This window comes from Pseudogymnoascus destructans (genome assembly GCF_001641265.1).
Source record: "Pseudogymnoascus destructans isolate 20631-21 unplaced genomic scaffold scaffold_3, whole genome shotgun sequence".
Classification (NCBI taxonomy): Eukaryota; Fungi; Ascomycota; class Leotiomycetes; order Thelebolales; family Thelebolaceae; genus Pseudogymnoascus; species Pseudogymnoascus destructans.
The window spans coordinates 1086717-1106470 of NW_020167522.1; the positions used below are offsets into that span (position 1 = coordinate 1086717).

Genomic DNA, 19754 nt, shown 5'->3' on the forward strand with positions numbered 1-19754 from the left:
ACCTCCTTGTAATGACATCACACTTGCCTGATACTAGGATCGGTCCGTGCGTGCACATCCCGGGTAGGCGCAGGACTCCAAGGCCATCCTGTCAGTCATTCAGCCATCGTCAGATCAGATTTCAAGTTTGCCATATGTCTTATTATGCTACAAAGTAGGCGTTGCAACATCGTCCTTTGAGATGCAAGCCTAAAATGCGACTTGTTAACGAAGGTCCAAGGATGGATATAAAAACTCGGTGTAGCGCAGCGAACGCTGTCCCATCTATCCCAGATATTCTTGAAGCCATCTTGCTATCTGTCGATATGAAAACTCTTTTATTATCACAGAGAGTGAGCCGGGACTGGGCGAGCATCATGGCTTCGTCTCTTGTGATCCAACAGGCTCTATTCTTTCAGCCTGTTCAGGCGGTGTCATCAATCATCCCATTTGATCCGAAAGACAACGATTTCGGCGATCACGACTCCAAGACAATATATAACCCATGGCTAGTGGCAAAGTTTGGCTCTGCTTTTTTTAGGCGTGGTAACGAGAGCTACTATACTCCGATTTGCCACTCTGCAAAATACTTCTACAAGCTTCCCTGGTCTGCTAGGAACGCTGCCTATGTCAGCATCGATGCTTGGGACGAAAGTGTCAGATGGAGAAGAACCAGGCCCAGAAGTGGTTGCAGAAGAGAAAGCAATTAGGCGAAGTTTCATGCGAAGCGGTGCAAGCTGGCGACAGATGCTAGTCTCACAACCACCCCCGCCATTACTTGGTTACTGCTGGTCAGATCTGAGCCCAGCGTGGCAAACGCTATCAACAGCAATGGTAGAGCCATCCCATGGAGGTCTTCGAATGGGTGAACTGTACGATATGGTTCAATATCACTCAGGACATCGTGAGCACAGCTCCATGCGGTGGTTCCCGGTAACACCAAGGGGGTTGGGATTACGATTTGTGTTTGACACCCAAGAAGGGATTCAAGGAATGATGAAATAGACAGACTTTGCTGTTGAATTCCAACACGTTACGGGCTCTGGCATGTATGTCCGTGAGCCGTCGGATGTGGAGGCTTCTGACGCAGAATTCCGCTGCGATGATTTCAGGTATATTAATGCCGGCACTGAAGCGGTATTGGAGAAGCCCTCTTGAGTGGTGCGCATCGAGTAAATGAAATAAAATGCGTGGACGGGATAATAAAAGGTCTATAACTGGACGCTTTGTATACGTATGAATCATTGCTACCGCTCTCATGCGCCCTCGCACAAGCTCATAGACTTGACGTAGTCCACTTCGAACCTTCTCACTTCCATTGGCCAGGTCCTGCTCCAAAACTCCGTCCCTAACAACCAAAGCCCGCTCTTCTCTGAAATCAGGTCTGTAGTATCCAAAGTATATTCATTCCCTGAACCCCGAATCCAATAACAAAGTCTGTTTCTGCTCGAGATTTCTCTCTTCAGTAACCGGAGTCTGTTCTTTCTCCGGGAGGTACCTATTTGATATCCAGGTTCTGTTCCTCTCCTAGAAGTCGGCGTCAATGTTTTGTGACTGCTTGCGCGATCGCGCCAGCTAGGCCGTTCGTGTCGCCCCTTGAACCAAACTTTAATTAGCTCGCCTTCTGTAGAACATTCAATGCTGAATTTTTCGATCCTGCCGTAAACATCGCAAATCTGCACTTCTTTACCATCGGCAGGGGTGCCATCCGCATCGTCATGGTTTATCGGCACTGTCCTCGTCGTCTCAATCTCCCGAAGCATTGGCAGTTTGGCGAACTGCTGGAGATCCTCAGCTGTTGGAAATAAGCTGTCTTCGCAAATGATGATTAGAAAGCACTGGTGAGGTTCTCCGATATTCAAGTACTGTGGTGTCTTTTGCTTTAGCGACTCCGCCACCCAGGCATCTCTTCTCGTTCCCATGAACCAGACGCTGATTGACTCGCCTTCTGTGGTACCTTTAATCATATTTTTCTGATCCCGGTCAACATCACAAAAATGCACTTCTCTATCATCGGCTGGAGGGGCATCCAAATCTTTTTATCGTCGCGGCGCTGCCCTCGTAGTCTCGATATTCGGGACCGTTGGAAGACCACCGAGCTGTTGGAGCTTCTAAGCGGATGAGAATACGCTCTCTTGGCTAATGATGACTGGGAACCGTGGTGGAGGTCTATCCATGCCAGACACGTGGGCATCATGAGCGGCCTGCCAAGCTTCTGCTGGGCATATTGACTTTCGATCTTCGACTTGGCAAGACCCTTTGCAAGACTGGACATGATAAGTTTTTGACAGACCGAACAAAGGCAGACGACGAACCCTGAATGTGTCAAGCCTGGTATGTGGTACTCAGCATGTCAGATAATAGCTGGACCGCCCGCCCCACACAATGATCTCCGCCTAGGAATCTCCGCCTAAAGCAAACTGACAGCCAAGAGTTTAAGCTGCTGACTGTCAGACAAATAGCGCGAGGCTGAATTGAAGTGACCTGTTTTTATTAAGATTGTGATGGACGTGATGGACATGTCGCCAAGTAATGCCTAGCGAACCCCTTACTACTTAGAGTGAGCGCTGTGCCACAACACTGGGGAATGGCTCGGCCCAGCACCGCCAAGACAGAACAATCGGGTCAGCAATAACACCACTACAGGGGGGGATAGTAAGACAGCTCAATGATCCCCTCAATCTCCATTCCGAGATGCCGTCCCCTGCCTGTCTGTCCGCTGTCACCCTCCCTATTGGATGGTTTATTGTAGTGTAGGTAGGGCCAATTTCAGCTTCACGCCTCCAATATCCATCCCTTCGGGGTGCGTGTAGGAAATCCTGAACTTGGCATGAGCTGATACAAACCCATCATCTCCTTCTCTCCTTCCTCTCTCTTCTCTCCTTCCTCTCTCTTCTCTCCTTCTTTCCTCAACATCGTGCCCTCGCTTTTGCATTTAAATTCCTTCGTTCCTACCAATTAGTCTTATCCGCAAGCAAATAAACTCCTCCCGCCATAATGCGTTCTTCTGCCTCTGTCATCGTTCTTGCTTCGGTCATCGGCATCGCCGTCGCGCAATCGCCATCATCATGCACTGACGCCGAGTTCGTCCCCCCCCCCCTAAACGAGTTGCCTATCTAACCAGGCCGCCAGTTCATGTGTGCTCAAGTATGCCGACGGAGAGATGTCATGCGCAAAAATCATGGGCGTAAAAGCGTGCGTGTCCCGTCTCCTCTGCTGCTAATATCATGCTCATTCTCGCAGATGCTACGAAAAGTACTGTCCCCAGCTCGGCGTCCCCTTTGAGTTAAACTCGTATATCGATGCCTGTGAAAACGGCGGAACTCTGCCCGGATCGGATTCTGGATCGGGATCTGGCTCTGGCAGCGATACGGACAACAGCGAGACTGGAACTCGCACTGGCAGTGGCAGCTCAAGCACTAGCACCAGCGGCAGCGGAAGTAGCAGCGGAGGCACCTGCACCGATCGCCAGTTCGTCTATCCTTGCTCTCCGACACCCACGACTTAGCTAACACAACACAGGGCCTACACGGATTGCATTAACCCCCTCGCAAAGTTAGACCAGACATGCAAGGTGATCTTGCAAGCAGCAAAGTACACCTCCCCCTCTCCCTTGCTACCAACCTGGCCATGCTAACCCTCACAGGTGCTTCGATAACTACTGCCCTCAGCGCGCCTTCCAAATCGAGGAAGAAGTAGCCGCTTGCCAGACATCTAGCAGCGGCAGCAGCAGCGGTAGCAGCAGCAGCGGTAGCACCCGCACGAGCAGTGCCGACGACAGCGCGAGCACCGGTTTCAACAGCGGCATTCCCGGCGGCGATAGCACCCGTTCCTCTTCTGCTGCGGACAGCACCGGCACTGGTTTCGACCTTGGCTCCAGTGGCAACTCTACAACCGCTGACCCGACCAACACTTCCTCCAAAGGTAATGGCCCTGTCTCCACCAACAGCCCCTCCAAGGAGGGCGCCGCCGATAGGCTCTTCGCGCCTGCCGGTGCCATTGTTGGCTCCATGATCGCTATCATGGCTTGGCTGTAAGAGATTGATCGGATGTGATGGAGTTGGATTGGAGTGGTGGAGGCGTGTAATGTTCACAGCACATACTTGTGTTCCCTTGTATTTTTCCTTTGTTTTGGCGGAAAAGTGGCTGAAATTTGACAGCTTCGAGCCGAGTTGATAAAATAATAATTATCGCAATTTGATGTCAGGGACCGATGTGTTTCACAGGAGACTGTTTGGGGATTGTAGGTTCAGGGGTTCCCACCTATCAGACCATGGGCTGGGCCCTCATACCTGGTTACTGTACTTCTTGAATGGTACCTTCTCGCGTCGCTGACACAATCCCACCCGGCCATAGTATTATTCTACTCTTCTCCTAGGATCTCCCCACTGTACTTTCCCATTTTTTTGGTCGCATTTCAGAGCCCTTTTGCGATTGAACAAAAGTTCACATCGACCAAGGTGAATTGCGAATGGAGCACAATCGTTTGCTTGGCACCAATATATATGGAGGAAATGAGATCGTATCACCAAAACCTCCTTCGCTAAAATAACGCCGGGGGGTATTTATACATATAGCATTAACAGCCGTCCAGTACCTGAACCGTTATCCAAACAGGAACTGAACACCTGGGTCACCGACTCCAGGACTCGTCGTCTTCCGATCAATCACAGACCCCCACCACGCATGCGAATGACCCTCTTCCCAAATGTCCTCCAGCAGCGACGACACCGAATTGAACATGTTATATCGGCTCCTATTAGCCCACCACTTACAGTATTGCCGCGTAAACCCACGCATTTCCCCGTCAGTCATATCGCTACCTGCGAGGAATACGGGCAGCAGCAGCTGTTTCTGCGTTTGAGATGTCCGTCGACAGCAGCGGACGTGATCCATTGTCTTGCGGACCAGCCACGTCAGGATCAGAGGCCGAGGACACTTCCGGTCCCAGCGGAAAACTCGCTTGATGTAGATAAGCAATGCGTACCGCCAAGCCTCTGCGCAGTGGTAGCGGTCCTGCTTGGCGTGGAACCGTTCCTCGATGTCAGCTTCAGCATCCGACTCCGATGTATTTTCTACGATTGTATCGAAATTCGGACCGTATGCATCGGCGAACAGGCTGCTTTGCCATTGTTGGATTTCGCGCTCGATTTTGATCACTGGCGACAGATCGAAGGTGAGCCAAGTCATGCACGCGGCTAGCTCTCTTTGCTTCGCCAGCTCAGCTAGCTGAACTAGGTGCACGAAAAGGTCCCCGGGGCAGCCGGTGAGGTCATAGAAGGACCATTCGTCTTGGCCTTGGCTGAGCATAAGATGATCGAGGTACGACAGATCAATGATTATGCCTTGCCGAGAGATCAGTGCTAGGGTTGCATCCCACCTAGTTTGCGTTAGTTGAACAGTTTGCGCTACCTCAGCTAGGCTGGTCCCCATTTTGGCTTACCAGAATAGCATCCCAACTTGCGAACGGACGCGCGAGTTATCGAGCGCCAGAGGCCCTCCACAGGCATCTAAAACTGAACGCACACGCATTAAATGCCCACTCCACGGTCCTGTGGCGGAAAGGGTGCACTGAAACTCCAGTTAGCTCAGGCAAAATATGTCAAGTCTTATGAAATAGAATATCATACATCCAAGGTAAACATGACTAAGATTGGTTCCAAGACGTGTAATCCAATTTTGGTGACTTGGTCGCTCTTGGACGCGCTATCCAGTAGCTCTACAGCCTTCGTTCGGTGCTCAGAGGCTTCTTTGGACCAAGTGCCCGTCAGGTGGTTCTGATGCTGGCAACATAGTGCCAGTATCGCATGGAAAAGAAGTCGAGACCCCTGTAATACCTGTCGTCGACAGCGGAACGGATTGAAGGCCACATCAGACGTCAGTGGTAACACACATAGCTCCGTATCATCTTTAACCTGCAATATTAGCCCCAAAGTTCAACCAGGCCGAAGAATGGCTAGGAAGTTCGCAACTTACACATCTGAAAAAGTCGCTCATGCTGGTTTCCAATATGGTTAGGAATCAACTCGGTGGAGATCTCGGACGGAGGTTGTCGGGTCGGAAAAGCTACAAGACGAGGTGGCTCAAGTTGGTGGCTCTCAAACGGATGGGTGGAAACGGTCTCGAGTAGTTCCATGAGGCTTGTAGTAAAAACATCCTCGGATCCATGACCAATACTGTTGGAAGAAGGTTCGGCCGTCAATATCATCTGATCTTGGGATTCCTGCCCAGGAAATGTCGCGGACATCCAGTCAGGCATGAATTCCTGTGGATTGGGGATCACGGTATCCAGTAGCTCACAATCACCGAAATTTAACGGATCTACATGCAATTATCTCCGTTAGTATAGGGGAAATTTCCATTATCAGTCATGTATGTATCCTACCAAAGTCATCCAGGAGCGAGCCAGATGGATGGGCGAGATATGAATCAATGCCGATTTCTTCGGGTGATTCTGATTCCGAGGCACGACAAATTTCTTCCTCGGGGCTGGAGACTGGGCTAACTCTGCGACGCCTCTTCCTTCTGGAACTTGCGTCAACAAAGCGAAAGGCCTTTGGCGATACCTTTGGGCTCTCATTCCCCATGCTGCTGTCATAAATGTAACGCGTTTTCTGTGACGGCTGTCCGAGCCATATGCGATTATTATCCCACGACAGTGGCGTCACAAAACCGCCACATTTTACGCCAAGACCAAGGCAGGTCGAGCATTGTGGTCGTCGACGATCACATGTCCGGCCGGCAGGCGTACAGGTGTGACAATCAGTCTGCGCAAATGCCAGTGAGTTGGTCCTCTTCTCCTTCAGCATGGTGGTGGATGGTGTCGCTGTCGTGGTTTTTTGCTATTGCAGTTGCGAATTGGGATAGGAGAAGATAGGAGACCGATCTCCAAATTTGCGGGGGAAGGGGGAGTATGCGGGGGAGGGTCGCCAACGTCAAGGGAAGGGTCGCCAAGCAGGGGTCGCTCGCCAACGTCGCTCATTTCGTCGGATATCGGATATCGGATATCGGATATCGGATATCGGATATCACCCTACCTCACTGATAACGAAACAACAAGGGACAGTGTGGCGTTGTCGATAGGCCAATTCCCTCATTGTGGCTACAACTCCCTTAAATATAATAATTCGAGCCCGTATTTGAGCAGTTAATTGTCTTATCGGCGCACTATTTTCAATAGTTGTACTTCGCTGTAATCTCGCTCGCCGCCGATCCACTCCGAAACTCACACCGAAACTCACAAGAGGAACGAACGAAAGAAGATGGGAATGTAGAAGGGTCGGGTTATTCAAAATGCAATGAATTATTCGGCTTTGAAGGCTACGAAACCCAAGACTATCGACAAGCCTATAAGTCCCCATTATTTATAGCCTAGGCCTTGGCCGCGTATCGTTCTTTCGAATCTCCCGTAATACGTCCTCGACGGTCTTCACAGCCTCCATGGCCATGCCGTAGCCGGCTTGGAACCCCGTGCCACCTGCACCATAGTTGTGAACAATGACTCTCTTGTCACCGGCAACAATGAGCTCGTCTCTCTCTATGCGAGCCCCACCTTCGCGAGAAGGCCGAAGGCCAGCAAAGACCGCCAGGATCTGAGGCTCCATTTCACGAAGCTCGGAGCTCAGCCGTTTAGTGCGGTCCAAAATGGACTCCGTCTCATATGAGTAAGTTGCTCCATCACTAAGAGGTTCATTAGCGACTGTTAATTATCAGGACTTGTCTAATCTTACCCAACCCCCTTTTGCATATAGCCACCCAAAATAACATTTCCATCGGATCCCGGCCGAGGAATCACGTACGTCTCATAATCCTTGCCGTGGCGCATAACATTGGATCGGACCTGAGGCGCCTTGACTAAAACAACCTGGCCCCTGGTCGGATAGCACTTGGCATCTTCAACACCTGGCAACGTCTTTGCTGCGTTACCGATGCAATTAAACACGACCTTGGTCGTCGGGCTCGCAAACGCCGATAGAATGCTGGGGATCTTCTGTCGTAAGAATTGCACGCCATACTGTTTTAATCTGTTATAGAGGTACTGAAGGTGATTAGGCGCATTAATGGTTAATGTTGTGAAGGAAACTGCAAATTTGACCTGCTCGGGGAGCTCCTCTTGGGGTAAAATTCTGAACTGCGGCCAGTTAGCACAGCCTCGATGACCCAGCAGAATTGCAGCCTTACGTCTTCGAGGTACTCTGACATGGCCTTGATTTTATCGTAGGGAACGTTCTCGTCCCATAACTCGGTCGACGGCGTCCGGTGGACGAAAGTCTCATCAGGTCGCTCAGATGCGAGCTTGGTGAGGTGGGAGTAACCCAGCTGATCCCACTTCAACGCGTTGGCGTCACTCCCAGAAATGGCAGAGAAATTGCAACCAGCCCTGATAAGATATTAGAATCGCTGGAGTACCGTTCACTTGATAAAATGCTGACCATGGCGATGTGTATGTCATAGAAGTGTCACCTGGATGGTGCTCGGCTATGACAGTGATGGACTGTCCATATCCTCTCTCAGCGAGAACTAAAGCGACATTGAGGCCAACGATGCCCGCACTCCAGATAGTCAGTAGGGAGAAAATATTATTCAAATGCTGCTCCCAAACTTACCCCACAATAACAATGCTATCGCTCGAGTTGAATGACACCATGGCTGGTATTGGGGAAAAAACGTTCAAGCTATGAAGAGTGAAAAAAATACGATGAACAATAACTGAGGAAGAACAGTCCAATTAGCGCCTTAAGTTTAATCTAGAAATCGCTATGCTAGAGACGAATCTTTGGAGTTGTTTTAAAGATCGTACGAAATTATCAATGAGTAATAATAGGGCCCTTGACCCCGCCATGGCGGGGCGGCTTGCCTACCTAATTGGGAAATCAAACCCAATTGGGAAATCAGACCTAATTTTCTCATACCTTCTCCAAATTAACTTTTTTTTTTTCCAGAATAGGAATACCATTGTGCAAATAACTCTAAAAATTCAAAGTTCTCATAGTAGACATGCTGTTTTTGTCATCTAATATTAGACTGTTATGTTTCCTTTCGCCGTTTAAATTTTTTATTACGTATAGTCTCGGTTAGGGCAATCCGGCGCTAGCCGAAAGTTAGAGCTACCCCTCATTTTCTCCAACTCCATGAATCTTCCTACTCTTCGCGCGACCAATTTCTATATTGCATTTTGGGAAGTATTACATACTATGGAGCATTGTTATTAGGTTGGTTTTACCCCAAGAGGAAAGCAATTGAGGGAACTCCCTCGGAATTAGACTAACACTATCTCTTGGCATTTTGATTAATGTACGGAAATTGGCCAGCATTGGTGCTCGGAAACATGGTGAAGGATGGTTTGAATCACTGCATAGATGTAAGGCTATTCTTACAGCGAGTTATTAGACCTGTTTATAATTACACTGGGCTCCAACTGTTGTTTGGCAATTACACTGATTTATATTCTCAACACAAAATATTATAATGGCACAAACACTTTTTAATTCCTCATATTATAACTCCTAACTTAAAAATAATCAATGAAGCTAAATTCGATCAGCTACGGTCTTAAAAACCGAGCACATTATTTTGCTGAACCGTTCACACCATTTGTTTTGTTCTGTTCGTAGCTGATCTCGAAGCTGTATGCGGAATCGTAATGCATAGCCCAGTACCCATCCCAGATCGCCTTCGTGATAGGGCCGACCTTGCCGCCATTGATAGACTTGCCATCGAGAGTTACGATAGGCATAATGCCACCGGCAGTTGTGCACATGAATATTTCGTCGCTTTGGAAGGCCAACTCAACGGGCACATACTCAACGCGGATCTCGTAGCCGGCAGCCTTGGCGGCATCGATAACGCTCTTGCGTGTAACGCCCTGGAGAACACCGCGATCTGGGGTGAAGAGGGTGTTATCCTTGACCAGGACAATGTTGAAGCCCGATCCCTCGGTGAGATTGGCGTCTCCGTCCGTCAGGAATGGATAATCAGCTCCACGATCCTCCGCCTCTAACATGCCGCGCACAAGATCTCCCCATTGCAAGTTCTTGATCGTCGGGTCGATGGATCCAGGCGGGACTCGCCTCACAGTACGGGCGATAATGGCGCTGCCACCGGTAGGCTGGACATTGGGTTCCATTACCCAAACGTAAGGCTGGATGAACATATAGAGGTTGTTCTTTAGGTCTGCTGGCTTGTTTCCACGGACACCTTTAAGACCGCGGGTGACGATGAGCTCTACAAAGGCGTCGCGAATGCCACTCTTAGCGACCATGTCTACCAAGATTTGCTTTACCTCCTCTCGGGGTAGGGGTAGCTTTAATCTCAGTTTTGTGCAGCTGGCCTCCAGTCTTGTGATGTGGTCGTCGAGGCGGAAGAAGCGTCCATCCCAGACAGATGGCACGTCGTAGGTCAGATCGCTGTGCATGAAACCTTGGTCGAGAAGCGGGATACGAGCCTCGGCGAGCGGGACGAGCTCTCCTTCTATCCAGGCAATTCCCTTCGAAAGAGGGTTGCTGCTCGCGTTTAAAACGCTCTGTCGCGCATTGTAGCCAGCGAACACTTTCTCCATGGAAGCCATTTTGACTTTGTTAAATCGTGATATGGCTAGTAAAGTTGAAATGATGATTTTCAGGTGCTTATCGTGAACGAGGGGTCGGTGTCAGAAAGCTGTTTATTATACGATAGAAGGGCATCGCGGCCGATTTATTGCTACGAGGGCAGGTAAAAGGTCTCCACAATTGAGATCGCTCGATATAGTAATACCTAATAACGCAAGTGGCCCCATTGCTTTAGAGCAGCTTAACAGAGTGTGGCAATTTTTAATGTTTAGCCTTAATTAGTCTTTTAATTGTCATAACAAGGCTTGTACAGGCAATTCATGCCCCTCCTTTAGCGCGGATCCACTGTAGTCGCCACAGGTTATTCATACGACAAAAATGCCTAATCGGGTATGTGGGCCAGGGACCGTGGATTGTTACGCTATGAATATACTCGTTGTCGGATGCTGGCACCAGGAGAACGGATTCTCTTAACGGATAAAATTACACTAGGGTCGCATATTTACCTAACTAGGCAACTGAGAATAAGTCAAGCTTGCCTCACCTGGTATTATGAGAGAAGTTCCTTGATGAGCTCGCGAAGTGAGAAGAATGCTGGTTTGATGCGTGTGGCTGTCGACCTTTACCTGAACAGTATTTAACATTCGTATTCTGGTGGCTTTACCACTTGTGAGTAGCATTCAAATTTCAATATTATAATCTACGGTATGTGTATGTGCTGTACATAATGTGATAAATGAACATTTACCTACTGTGTTTATTTCCAGTTGGAACTGCAAGATTCTTATGACAAATGAGCCCTAATACAATGGTACATCCATCACAAAGACCAATTGGTGATATAGAAAGGTTGTTCGGTGGATGTTTACCAGACAAAATAAGAAGCTTCATGTTTCACATTATCTGAACAATTTTGCGAACTTATTTTACTTTTGTAATAGGCTAGTATCTATTCAAATTTTATGCGGGAAAAGCCATGAATGGCCAAGCGGCCGGGAGCCACAACTATGCAGCTCTCCAGGAAGAACACAACAAACCTATGCTCTTAGAAATGACCTTCCATCTCCATAGGAGTATAAACTTCCTCTAAGTATTTCTCTTCTTCAGCTGTAAGCTCTTTTCCGCGTGCTGATAAAGCATCATCAATCCTCTCGACGCTGCTAAAGCCAATAATAGGGGTCGTCACTCGCTTCATAGTCCATGCGAGCGTAACCTGGGCCATAGTCCACCCCTTTTTTTTGGCCAGTTCCTCTACTCTGTTGATGATTCCCGTGGACTCTTTGCGTAGGGGCGGGGAGCCTTCAGAGCGCGTAGTTGTTCCGCGAACTTGCAATGGGCGCGCAAGCTGTCCTTCTGCGAGAGGACCCCACTGAGAGACAGTTGTTAGAACAAGCAACGACGAGCCTACGTAGTGGAAGTAGTAAATAGTATTTACTTACAGGGATGACAGCCACGTTTGTTTCGTTGCAAAACTTAATCATCTCGCGCTCTTCTTCGCGGTACAGTAAGTTGTAACGGTTCTGTTAAGACATTAGCGCTTCAAATCACTCAACATACTGCATGTCCATAGTTTATACGTACTTGCATCGCAACGAATTTTGTCCACCCGTTCTTTTCCGCGCAGAACTGCATGGAGGCAAATTGGTATGTCCACATGGATGAAGCTCCAATGTAACGGATCTTCCCCGCAGTGACGAGGTCATGAAGAGCACGCATGGTCTCCTCAATTGGCGTATCTGGGTCGAAACGATGAATCCAGAAGAAATCTATGTAATCTGTTTCCAAACGTTTGAGGGACGCGTCCAGTGCAGTAAAAATTGCTGTCCTTGAAAGACCAAACTGGTTAACGTAATCCTTGGTCCTTCTTAATTTATCCAGGATTGGGTATGCGTGAAACTGCTGCTCTCCAACGCAGCTAAATGCCTTCGTCATCAGCACCAACTTGTGTCGTGGGAGATCGTATTTCTTGATCGCCTGGGCGATAACTCTCTCAGAATCCCCATTGGAATAGATATTTGCTGTATCCCACTACCCCGAGTTAATATTATTTTTACTTTAACAGAGAGCAGAAAACGAACGGTGGTAATTCCTCGATCATACGCCGCCTTCAAGAGCGGGAGGGCCTTTTCTGGCCCTGCCACCCAGTTTGCCCATTCCGGGTTTCCAATGCCCATACACCCAATAATTGGAACTGACACGCGGAGACCACTGTTTCCCACACGCTTATAGTCGACTTTCGTCTCCTCCAACGACTTTGCAACGCCTTCTGGAAGAGATGCCATGGTTAATGATAGAAATTGAAGGGACGAGGATTTTGGGCTAGATTTTTGCTGACAAGAATTAAAATATTAAAGCTGACCAACATCGCAGACATCATCTTTTATAAATTCCCAAGTGGGGTAGGGTAGAATGATAATAGAGACAAACTGTACCATTACTACTACTACTTACTGACTGTACATTATCGGGTTGAACAACCCGATCGGCTCGGAAACTCATTGGGGAAAGTAAGCGATCGGGTCCCAAGTGGCCTAATTGGCGCTAAGCAGGGTGTCTGTGCATAGCGCGGGGAAGTGGATACCGATAACCCGACTTCCTATTATGGTAATATTGTTGGTCCCACTTAAAGAGAGAAGAGGGGCGATATCAATATTAGCAAACAACCATGGGACAGTCGGGTAGGATATGCCTCGGGGAATAGGTGTTCATATTCTGCTGTTGATGAAGCTAAAATACCAAAGCGCATAGTTATTGGCTGGAAGACTTTCGTGGGAGGGAATCAAATAGATTGCAAATAATCGTTTTGGAATACTGGAGGTAGATTTTTGTCTGCGGCTTACAACCTATTGAAGCCTTTACACTCCGTCGATGGCAAGATAGATGGGCTAATATTCTGCCGAATTTACTAGACGTTAGTTTACTGAATTGACAGGGCGGTGTATCGTAGGCGGTGAAAGTGAATATGGGTTGCGGCCAACTGTGCTCCTGCCTGGGATGCTCCACTGTGCTATCGCGGAGAAGTTCTGGGACGACGCCGACGGGACTAAGAAAGCGGGGTCGCTCATGAACCTCCATAATAGCATCAGCGACCTTGTTTCCTTCTATACCTCGTTGTCTTTTCTGGAATAAGAAGGAGGAATTATGAGTTCCCTACCTCTTGTCTCTGGCGGTGCTGGCCACCCTCGGGTTCACCCCCAGCGGTCGCGAAATGGGTGTCTAGTTTGCAAAAAAAGAAAGGTCCGATGCAATGAGCAGAGACCCCAGTGCTACCATTGCCAGCGTCTGAATCTAGAATGTGTATGGAAAGACACCACACAACAGCGACCGCCGCCGACGAATGCGGCAGTGGGGGATCCCCCGGGGATTGATGCCGCGTCCTTGGAGGTCGACTGGCTGTCTTCTTCTGCTGACCTCTTTGATTTCGCTCAATCCGTGACGGATCCCCCGTCGGGCTTTTCTTTGATTGAAGATATCTATCTTCCCGACTTTGGTGACTCTATTGCGCCAGGACTTGCCCTGCATGAGCGATCTACCGACCTAGATGGCAAGGGTTCGCCTCCTGTACCGGCACAGTCCCCACCACAGTCCCTAGTTACCAATGTAGACGAGGAATACTCGCTACTATTACATGCGACGCCGATTTTAGATCCTGTCGAAAACGGTCCAATATGTGCTTCTCTGCGAGCACTGTTTGACAGTATGGCAACCTCATCCCCGATGGTTCGTTACGCGATGGCGGCGTTCGCCGCCATCCAGTTTTATTCCACGGGCAAACAAGTGGATTATCAGCAGTACTACGATAAAGCTGCAAATGAACTATCGGCAAGATTTCACAAATCTGGGGGAAGCCTAGCAGTCAACAGTAATGAACTTAGATACGTTCTGACCACTATCTTCTTTCTTACATACGTAAATGTTAGTCTATTGAATCCTTGTGGATCTATTGTTTACTTTCGCTGACCCTTTCTGGAGTTTTTAACTGGCCGGCTAGATTTAGCCTACTTGAATCTTGCAAAGGCGCATAAGGCGCTGCAGACATCAGGCAGGGGTGCCCTGGGCTCTTTAGGTTCGTCCAAGAGCATTCTCGCTAACCTAATTCTATTCGTGCTAACGACCGCCTCATTAGAACAGAGAATCATCTCTTGGATCCGATGGTCAGATGCCCGGGCGGCACTGACTGGTGGGGAAGGACTCTTGGTAAATGATACATCTGGAATTTATCCCTCGAGTCCTAGTCCCCCCCCGGATTCCGGACCGCACGAGGTGATATATGACATGCTATGCCAGCCCGGGATCGCCTTTTTTCAAGAAGTTCAGACCATTACCGGCCGTGTAGCTAAAATTGCCCATGGTCACCGCAGCCGGGGGAGCGTGGAGGATGAGACTGAAGTGATGGCTATTGCCGCTGGTATCCTGAAGGATCTGTCTTTCCTATATGATACGAGGCCTGCGCTTATGGATCATGCTGTATCGGGAAATATTAATAGTGATACTCTCGCTAAGCCGCTCGCATCGGTCATCATTCGCTCATACCGAACATATCTCGCCAACTTTTACGTCTGCTACATTCACCTCCATCGAGTTGCTCATCGTCATTTGGATCGTTCGAAAGCGGTGGATACAGCGCTATGCAAAATTAAGGAAATAGTACATCTCATGGTCAACAGTAACGAATCTATACCGGTTAATATGTTGTGGCCGTTATTTCTGTGGGGTAGCGAAGAGGACGACTATGATGAGTGTCAATGGCTCCTTGAGACGATTCGCAGTCTCCAACATGTTGCCAGTAATGCAAATATGACGGCGGATGTACTACAAGAGATCCAAAGAAGGCAGCGAGAGGCAGGGACGCGGGTCGACATTCGGTCTGTATGCTTAGAGTTGTTCAACGTTAACTTTGCGATAATTTAATGTTATCCATGGTTTTTAAAGTGGAAAATCTCAAACAACATGAATTCCTTTCATTTTGCTTATCATCTACCGCATAAATGATACAATATTTGATCGCTATTTAATTTTTCGAATACAGCTCTTGCTCGAGCGCGAGAAGCGGCGCGACGTACTTTTGTACACGCTCTCTCTTCGCCGGATCGTCAAATTTGGGAAACGGTCTGCGACAGTCACGGCTTTTCTCCGGATAGCCACGCTCCTGTGCAATAATCCACTTCATGCCACTGACATCGGACGTTCCAATTCCCCATTCTGGTCCAGAAACCTTCTTCTGTAGCGCAATCGCCTCAGAAAGCTTTCCAGCGTTGTAAAGATTATATATTTCAATGAGGACCTGCGAAATACGTTAATAACCGATGCTAGCTACCTTGGTGGTTGTCTGGACTTGCCTTCGGGAACAGGTTTACAACACCTGAAATAGTACCTGCTCCTCCACCCGCTAGCGCAGAGACAATCAAGTCACTCTGTCCGGACACAGCCGCGAATTGGCTCGGCGGGTTCAGTGCTGCCACTCTCGTCATTTTTGAGATGTTTCCGCAGGTCAATTTGACACCACAGATATTTGGGTGGGCGCTAAGCTTCTCCAACATTTCCGAGTCGACATCCAGCCCCGACAGCAGATTTGGGAAGTTGTAGATTATAATGGGGATTGGGGAGCGGTCGCCAACATCCTCGAAGAAGTCGACAATAGCCTTCTTGGTCATCGACCAGTGGAATGTGCTTGGAACCAACACCAAGGCAAAATCTGCGCCGTTCTCGTGTCCAGTTATAGTCTGCTCGAGAATGTCTCTGGTGCTGCCGCCTAAGCAGCCCACGGTGATGGGGAGATTTGGGTTTCCGTTCGCCTTTGCTGCCTCGCGGGTTTTCTTGACCAACTCGCCCTTTTCGGCCAGAGTAAGCGCGCACGATTCACCACTTGAGCCGGCGACAACAACTATAATAAATCAGTTCTGCTCGTCTAGTAATAGTATTATATCAGGCGTAAGCAAACTTACTGCCATGCACACCAGCCTTGACCAAGTACGCGAGATGCTTTTCTTGGGTCGCCCAATCAATCTCCTGTTGTTCGCCCTGAAGAAAGAATGTGACGGTGGGGGCGTGGATCCCCGGGGGGTATGATTTTAAGCTGGAAGCCATAGTTTAAGAATATAGTATATATGGAATGCAATATGTTCTTGATTCTTGATTAACTGCGAGCAGCACCGCATTGTATAAGTAGTCTATTTAGTAATACTTCCAGTACTGTATATGCCGCGACTTCCTTGGATCCGATGGTGGTGGTTATCACATTCCCGATGCGATCGGCTTTTAAGCGATCGGATGGGGTGGGACAGCGGGAGGAAAGTCGTCGCTTCGGTTCACACAACACAGGTCGCGTGCACGACAACATGCTGACAACCACCCCGCCCCCGCGGGGTACACCTAGTCGGTGGGCTGATTGTACTATTCACTAGTGACGCGTAATCGGTGGATGTTGACCGGTGGATGTTGACCGGTGGATGTTTCGGCATATGGCCCCTATCACCATACTTCGATGGGTCAACCGTGCATCCCTTCCTCCGATTTCTATGCCCTGTTGTGGTGGCTTATCCATTTGGCTTGGAAGAGTAATTCAATGCCCAAACGACAAAATGGCTACTAACACCAGAACAGACCATTTTACTTTTTCACTACTACACTGTAATATCTCTTTGAGCGGAATGGAATTAGACAGTGCCAAGTTTCACTCCACCATCCTTAAAATTACAGGACCCAGCCACATACAGGCTTCCTTGCAAGTACTAATTGGGCAATAAAGGGGATTTAATAAAAGTTCAGTGGTCTATATTGAATCTAATAAAGGTAAATACAGCGTATATTTTTCTCGCGCCTCCCACTCCTACGAGTTCCTGCCTCGTCCAAATCATTCCCATCAGTAAATATACATAAACTCGTCGTTTTCCCTGTCCGTTAAGTCCATGGGCAACACCTCCTCGGCCAGCAAGTCCTGAGTCTTTCCGTCTGTATGAACTTCCGTTGTCATAGACCGATCAACAATAACGCCACTCTTCCCGTTTGCGATTCTCTTCTTCACCTGTTGCTTGTTCAAGTATATCAGAAGGAAGAGCTGAAGGACGATCACCACAATCATGGCGACAAAGACACCAAGTACACCCACAATTCCGGGGCGATATTCTGGCTTCTGGTCTGCGCTAAATAGAAGCGGGCCGATAAGGGCTCCAGCAGACGAACCGGCCTGGTAAAGCGAGAGAGTAACGGATTTCTTGGTCTCTCCGGCCGTATTTCCAACAACCCACACGAGAAGTAGGGGATTTGCTGCAAACAAGAAGGCCGTGAGGTAGTACGCCACGAGCAGCGCTGGTCGATCCGATGCATTGCGGTTTAGGCCGTAAAGCATCCCAGTTCCAACCACCACAGGTAACATGAATCCAAGCAGGATAACACCCTTGAGCTTCGCCTTATTGGCTACCCAGCAGGAAGTGATGATGACTAGCGTTTGAACGGCTCCGAAAGGAATGTTCAGCAGTTATGTCTGGAACTTGTCGAATCCAAAGCCGGTAATAATGAGCGGCCCAAAGACACTTGTCAAGGCCGAACCGAGGTTCGGCAGCATGGCTAGCACAAGCCACAGCCAGGTCTTCAGGTCAAGAGCCGCTTCCCAAACGTGCGACCACTTAAACTCGTGGAAGTCTTCAACACCAGTGTTATTTGTCCGAAGGCGTTCGATGCCTTGTTGGCGTTCCTCCTCGGTAAGGAAACGGGCTGTGGCGATGTCGTTGTCCAGTTTCCAGTAGACGAAGGGAGCCGTTATGACAGTAACAAGTCCACAGAAAAGGAAAATTCTGCGTTGATATTAGCAAGGTATTCATGATGGCCGATGGATGAGGACGAGCTACATTTGCCACGAATACAACACGTTGGATACAATACGGCCAAGGCCATAAGACAATGCAGAAGACACTATCGTCGATATACCATTGGTGGAATACCAAATAGAGACTCTAAATGGTTGTTCGACACGACGGTACCACTGGCTCGTGATGATCGCAAATAGAGGCATGCAGCCGGCTTCGAAAAGGCCGAGGAAGAAACGGCAGGCGATCAGCCCAGAAAAGGTACTACACGCAGCCATAGATACTTCCGCAATACCCCAACCGAGAATCAGAATAGGCATTAATGTGCGATGCGGCACCTTCACAATCAGCCAGGCTGAGAACGGCTGCCAAGCTAACTGTGCTATTGGCGAAATCGACCCGATGAGGGAATACTGATGCCCCGTGAGGTTGGCATTCTTCGCGAGATCGAAAACCGCCCCAGTTCCAAGGACGGCCTTATCCAAAACCTGCAAGAAGTAGACCCAGGTCAGCCAAGATGACTCTATCAGTCTTTCTCCTGATTCGAGTATTCTAGAAACGTCAGCGAGTTTCTTTTACGGGGTGTGTTAATTAACTTGCGTCTTCTTCTGTCAGGGCGATTGGCATAGTCTCTACCATCTCCGCAGCTGGCTTATCTGAATGGGTCGCTGAAGGTGCAGTCGATTTCGCATCCCCTACGAATTGAATGTTTTGATCAGCCATAATGGCAAAATTTGCCCTTAGTATCCGTTAATGAATCCAATCAGCCCAACGGTACGACTGATATAATTTTGGGGTACTAAGGAGATGCCATTTTGCAAAAGAAGAATCCCGCCACCTTATATGTACCCCACAAAGACCTAGCACCACATGGCATACGTCAAGCAGTTCGGGGAAGGACCCACATCCGATAGTCAAGATAGTGGCTGCCTATCTCGCCTTCTCAAAACGGCAATATCGAGGGGTAACTACCATACTAAAAACATGGTAAAATCCGTACCCCAACAATCCGCTAGTTTTACCTGCCACAAAACAAGGCCAAGGAATGAAAGATAGAGCTGATAGAGCTGATAATATGATTACACCTCTATTTCTAGAGTAAATACAATATTTGGCCGCCTAATTAGCGGGTTTTAGGAGGCTAGAACCCTCGGGAGTGGTCCGCCTGCATCCTGAACTAACAACAGCAACTCGAAGATACGGGCTGATAAACTGTTCGGTGCCCATAAGATAAACTTAACATAGCCAGTGGAATCGATATTTGTTATCTTCTTAACTTCTGTGACGACTGTATCTGAGTTTCCATTTACATTATCGGAATTCCTTTCCGCTTTATCTTGCCGACGCCTCGCGGAGGGCGAGGGCGATAGTGGTGGAGGCTCTCAACGTGGTAGCCGACCCGTTACCCCGTATTTCGGAACGA

At 48.7% G+C, this 19754-nt stretch overlaps 11 protein-coding genes across 11 annotated transcripts; 3 read left to right on the forward strand and 8 right to left on the reverse strand.

Moving 5' to 3' along the window:
* Nucleotides 1-356: 356 nt before the first annotated feature.
* On the forward strand, nt 357-1137 carry VC83_01628 (uncharacterized protein; the record flags this gene model as incomplete). The annotated part of the gene is made up of 2 exons (XM_024465303.1): nt 357-635; nt 985-1137. The coding sequence occupies 2 exons, from the start codon at nt 357-359 to the stop codon at nt 1135-1137; spliced, it is 432 nt and encodes a 143-aa protein (XP_024327099.1).
* A 98-nt stretch (nt 1138-1235) lies between these two features.
* Nucleotides 1236-1946, reverse strand: VC83_01629 (uncharacterized protein; the record flags this gene model as incomplete). The annotated part of the gene is made up of 1 exon (XM_024465304.1): nt 1236-1946. The coding sequence occupies one exon, from the start codon at nt 1944-1946 to the stop codon at nt 1236-1238; it is 711 nt and encodes a 236-aa protein (XP_024327100.1).
* Nucleotides 1947-2976: 1030 nt separating this feature from the next.
* Nucleotides 2977-4180, forward strand: VC83_01630 (uncharacterized protein; the record flags this gene model as incomplete). Its single annotated transcript, XM_024465305.1, has 5 exons — nt 2977-3062; nt 3112-3174; nt 3223-3450; nt 3502-3573; nt 3626-4180. 5 exons carry the CDS (start codon nt 2977-2979, stop codon nt 4014-4016), a joined length of 840 nt encoding a protein of 279 aa, XP_024327104.1. The 3' UTR covers nt 4017-4180.
* VC83_01631 (uncharacterized protein) lies at nt 4181-6972 on the reverse strand. Its single transcript, XM_024465306.1, has 5 exons — nt 6365-6972; nt 5956-6300; nt 5610-5887; nt 5423-5550; nt 4181-5359 (listed from the first exon to the last, which is right to left on the reverse strand). Exons 1-5 carry the CDS (start codon nt 6786-6788, stop codon nt 4585-4587), a joined length of 1950 nt encoding a protein of 649 aa, XP_024327317.1. The 5' UTR covers nt 6789-6972; the 3' UTR covers nt 4181-4584.
* Nucleotides 6973-7015: 43 nt separating this feature from the next.
* VC83_01632 (uncharacterized protein) lies at nt 7016-8753 on the reverse strand. The gene is made up of 5 exons (XM_024465307.1): nt 8586-8753; nt 8412-8531; nt 8161-8359; nt 7710-8110; nt 7016-7659 (listed from the first exon to the last, which is right to left on the reverse strand). The coding sequence occupies exons 1-5, from the start codon at nt 8624-8626 to the stop codon at nt 7344-7346; spliced, it is 1077 nt and encodes a 358-aa protein (XP_024327326.1). The 5' UTR covers nt 8627-8753; the 3' UTR covers nt 7016-7343.
* A 794-nt stretch (nt 8754-9547) lies between these two features.
* Nucleotides 9548-10736, reverse strand: VC83_01633 (uncharacterized protein; the record flags this gene model as incomplete). Its single annotated transcript, XM_024465308.1, has 1 exon — nt 9548-10736. Exon 1 carries the CDS (start codon nt 10544-10546, stop codon nt 9548-9550), a length of 999 nt encoding a protein of 332 aa, XP_024327105.1. The 5' UTR covers nt 10547-10736.
* An 835-nt stretch (nt 10737-11571) lies between these two features.
* Nucleotides 11572-12987, reverse strand: VC83_01634 (uncharacterized protein; the record flags this gene model as incomplete). The annotated part of the gene is made up of 4 exons (XM_024465309.1): nt 12605-12987; nt 12108-12554; nt 11966-12046; nt 11572-11895 (listed from the first exon to the last, which is right to left on the reverse strand). Exons 1-4 carry the CDS (start codon nt 12806-12808, stop codon nt 11572-11574), a joined length of 1056 nt encoding a protein of 351 aa, XP_024327328.1. The 5' UTR covers nt 12809-12987.
* Nucleotides 12988-13539: 552 nt separating this feature from the next.
* VC83_01635 (uncharacterized protein) lies at nt 13540-15437 on the forward strand (the record flags this gene model as incomplete). The annotated part of the gene is made up of 3 exons (XM_024465310.1): nt 13540-14441; nt 14499-14592; nt 14653-15437. Exons 1-3 carry the CDS (start codon nt 13668-13670, stop codon nt 15435-15437), a joined length of 1653 nt encoding a protein of 550 aa, XP_024327327.1. The 5' UTR covers nt 13540-13667.
* Nucleotides 15438-15537: 100 nt separating this feature from the next.
* VC83_01636 (uncharacterized protein) lies at nt 15538-16613 on the reverse strand (the record flags this gene model as incomplete). Its single annotated transcript, XM_024465311.1, has 3 exons — nt 15538-15810; nt 15866-16410; nt 16472-16613. 3 exons carry the CDS (start codon nt 16611-16613, stop codon nt 15538-15540), a joined length of 960 nt encoding a protein of 319 aa, XP_024327330.1.
* A 775-nt stretch (nt 16614-17388) lies between these two features.
* Nucleotides 17389-17901, reverse strand: VC83_01637 (uncharacterized protein; the record flags this gene model as incomplete). Its single annotated transcript, XM_024465312.1, has 1 exon — nt 17389-17901. One exon carries the CDS (start codon nt 17899-17901, stop codon nt 17389-17391), a length of 513 nt encoding a protein of 170 aa, XP_024327329.1.
* Nucleotides 17902-18003: 102 nt separating this feature from the next.
* Nucleotides 18004-19135, reverse strand: VC83_01638 (uncharacterized protein; the record flags this gene model as incomplete). Its single annotated transcript, XM_024465313.1, has 3 exons — nt 18968-19135; nt 18374-18819; nt 18004-18319 (listed from the first exon to the last, which is right to left on the reverse strand). The coding sequence occupies exons 1-3, from the start codon at nt 19052-19054 to the stop codon at nt 18004-18006; spliced, it is 849 nt and encodes a 282-aa protein (XP_024327348.1). The 5' UTR covers nt 19055-19135.
* Nucleotides 19136-19754: the final 619 nt, after the last annotated feature.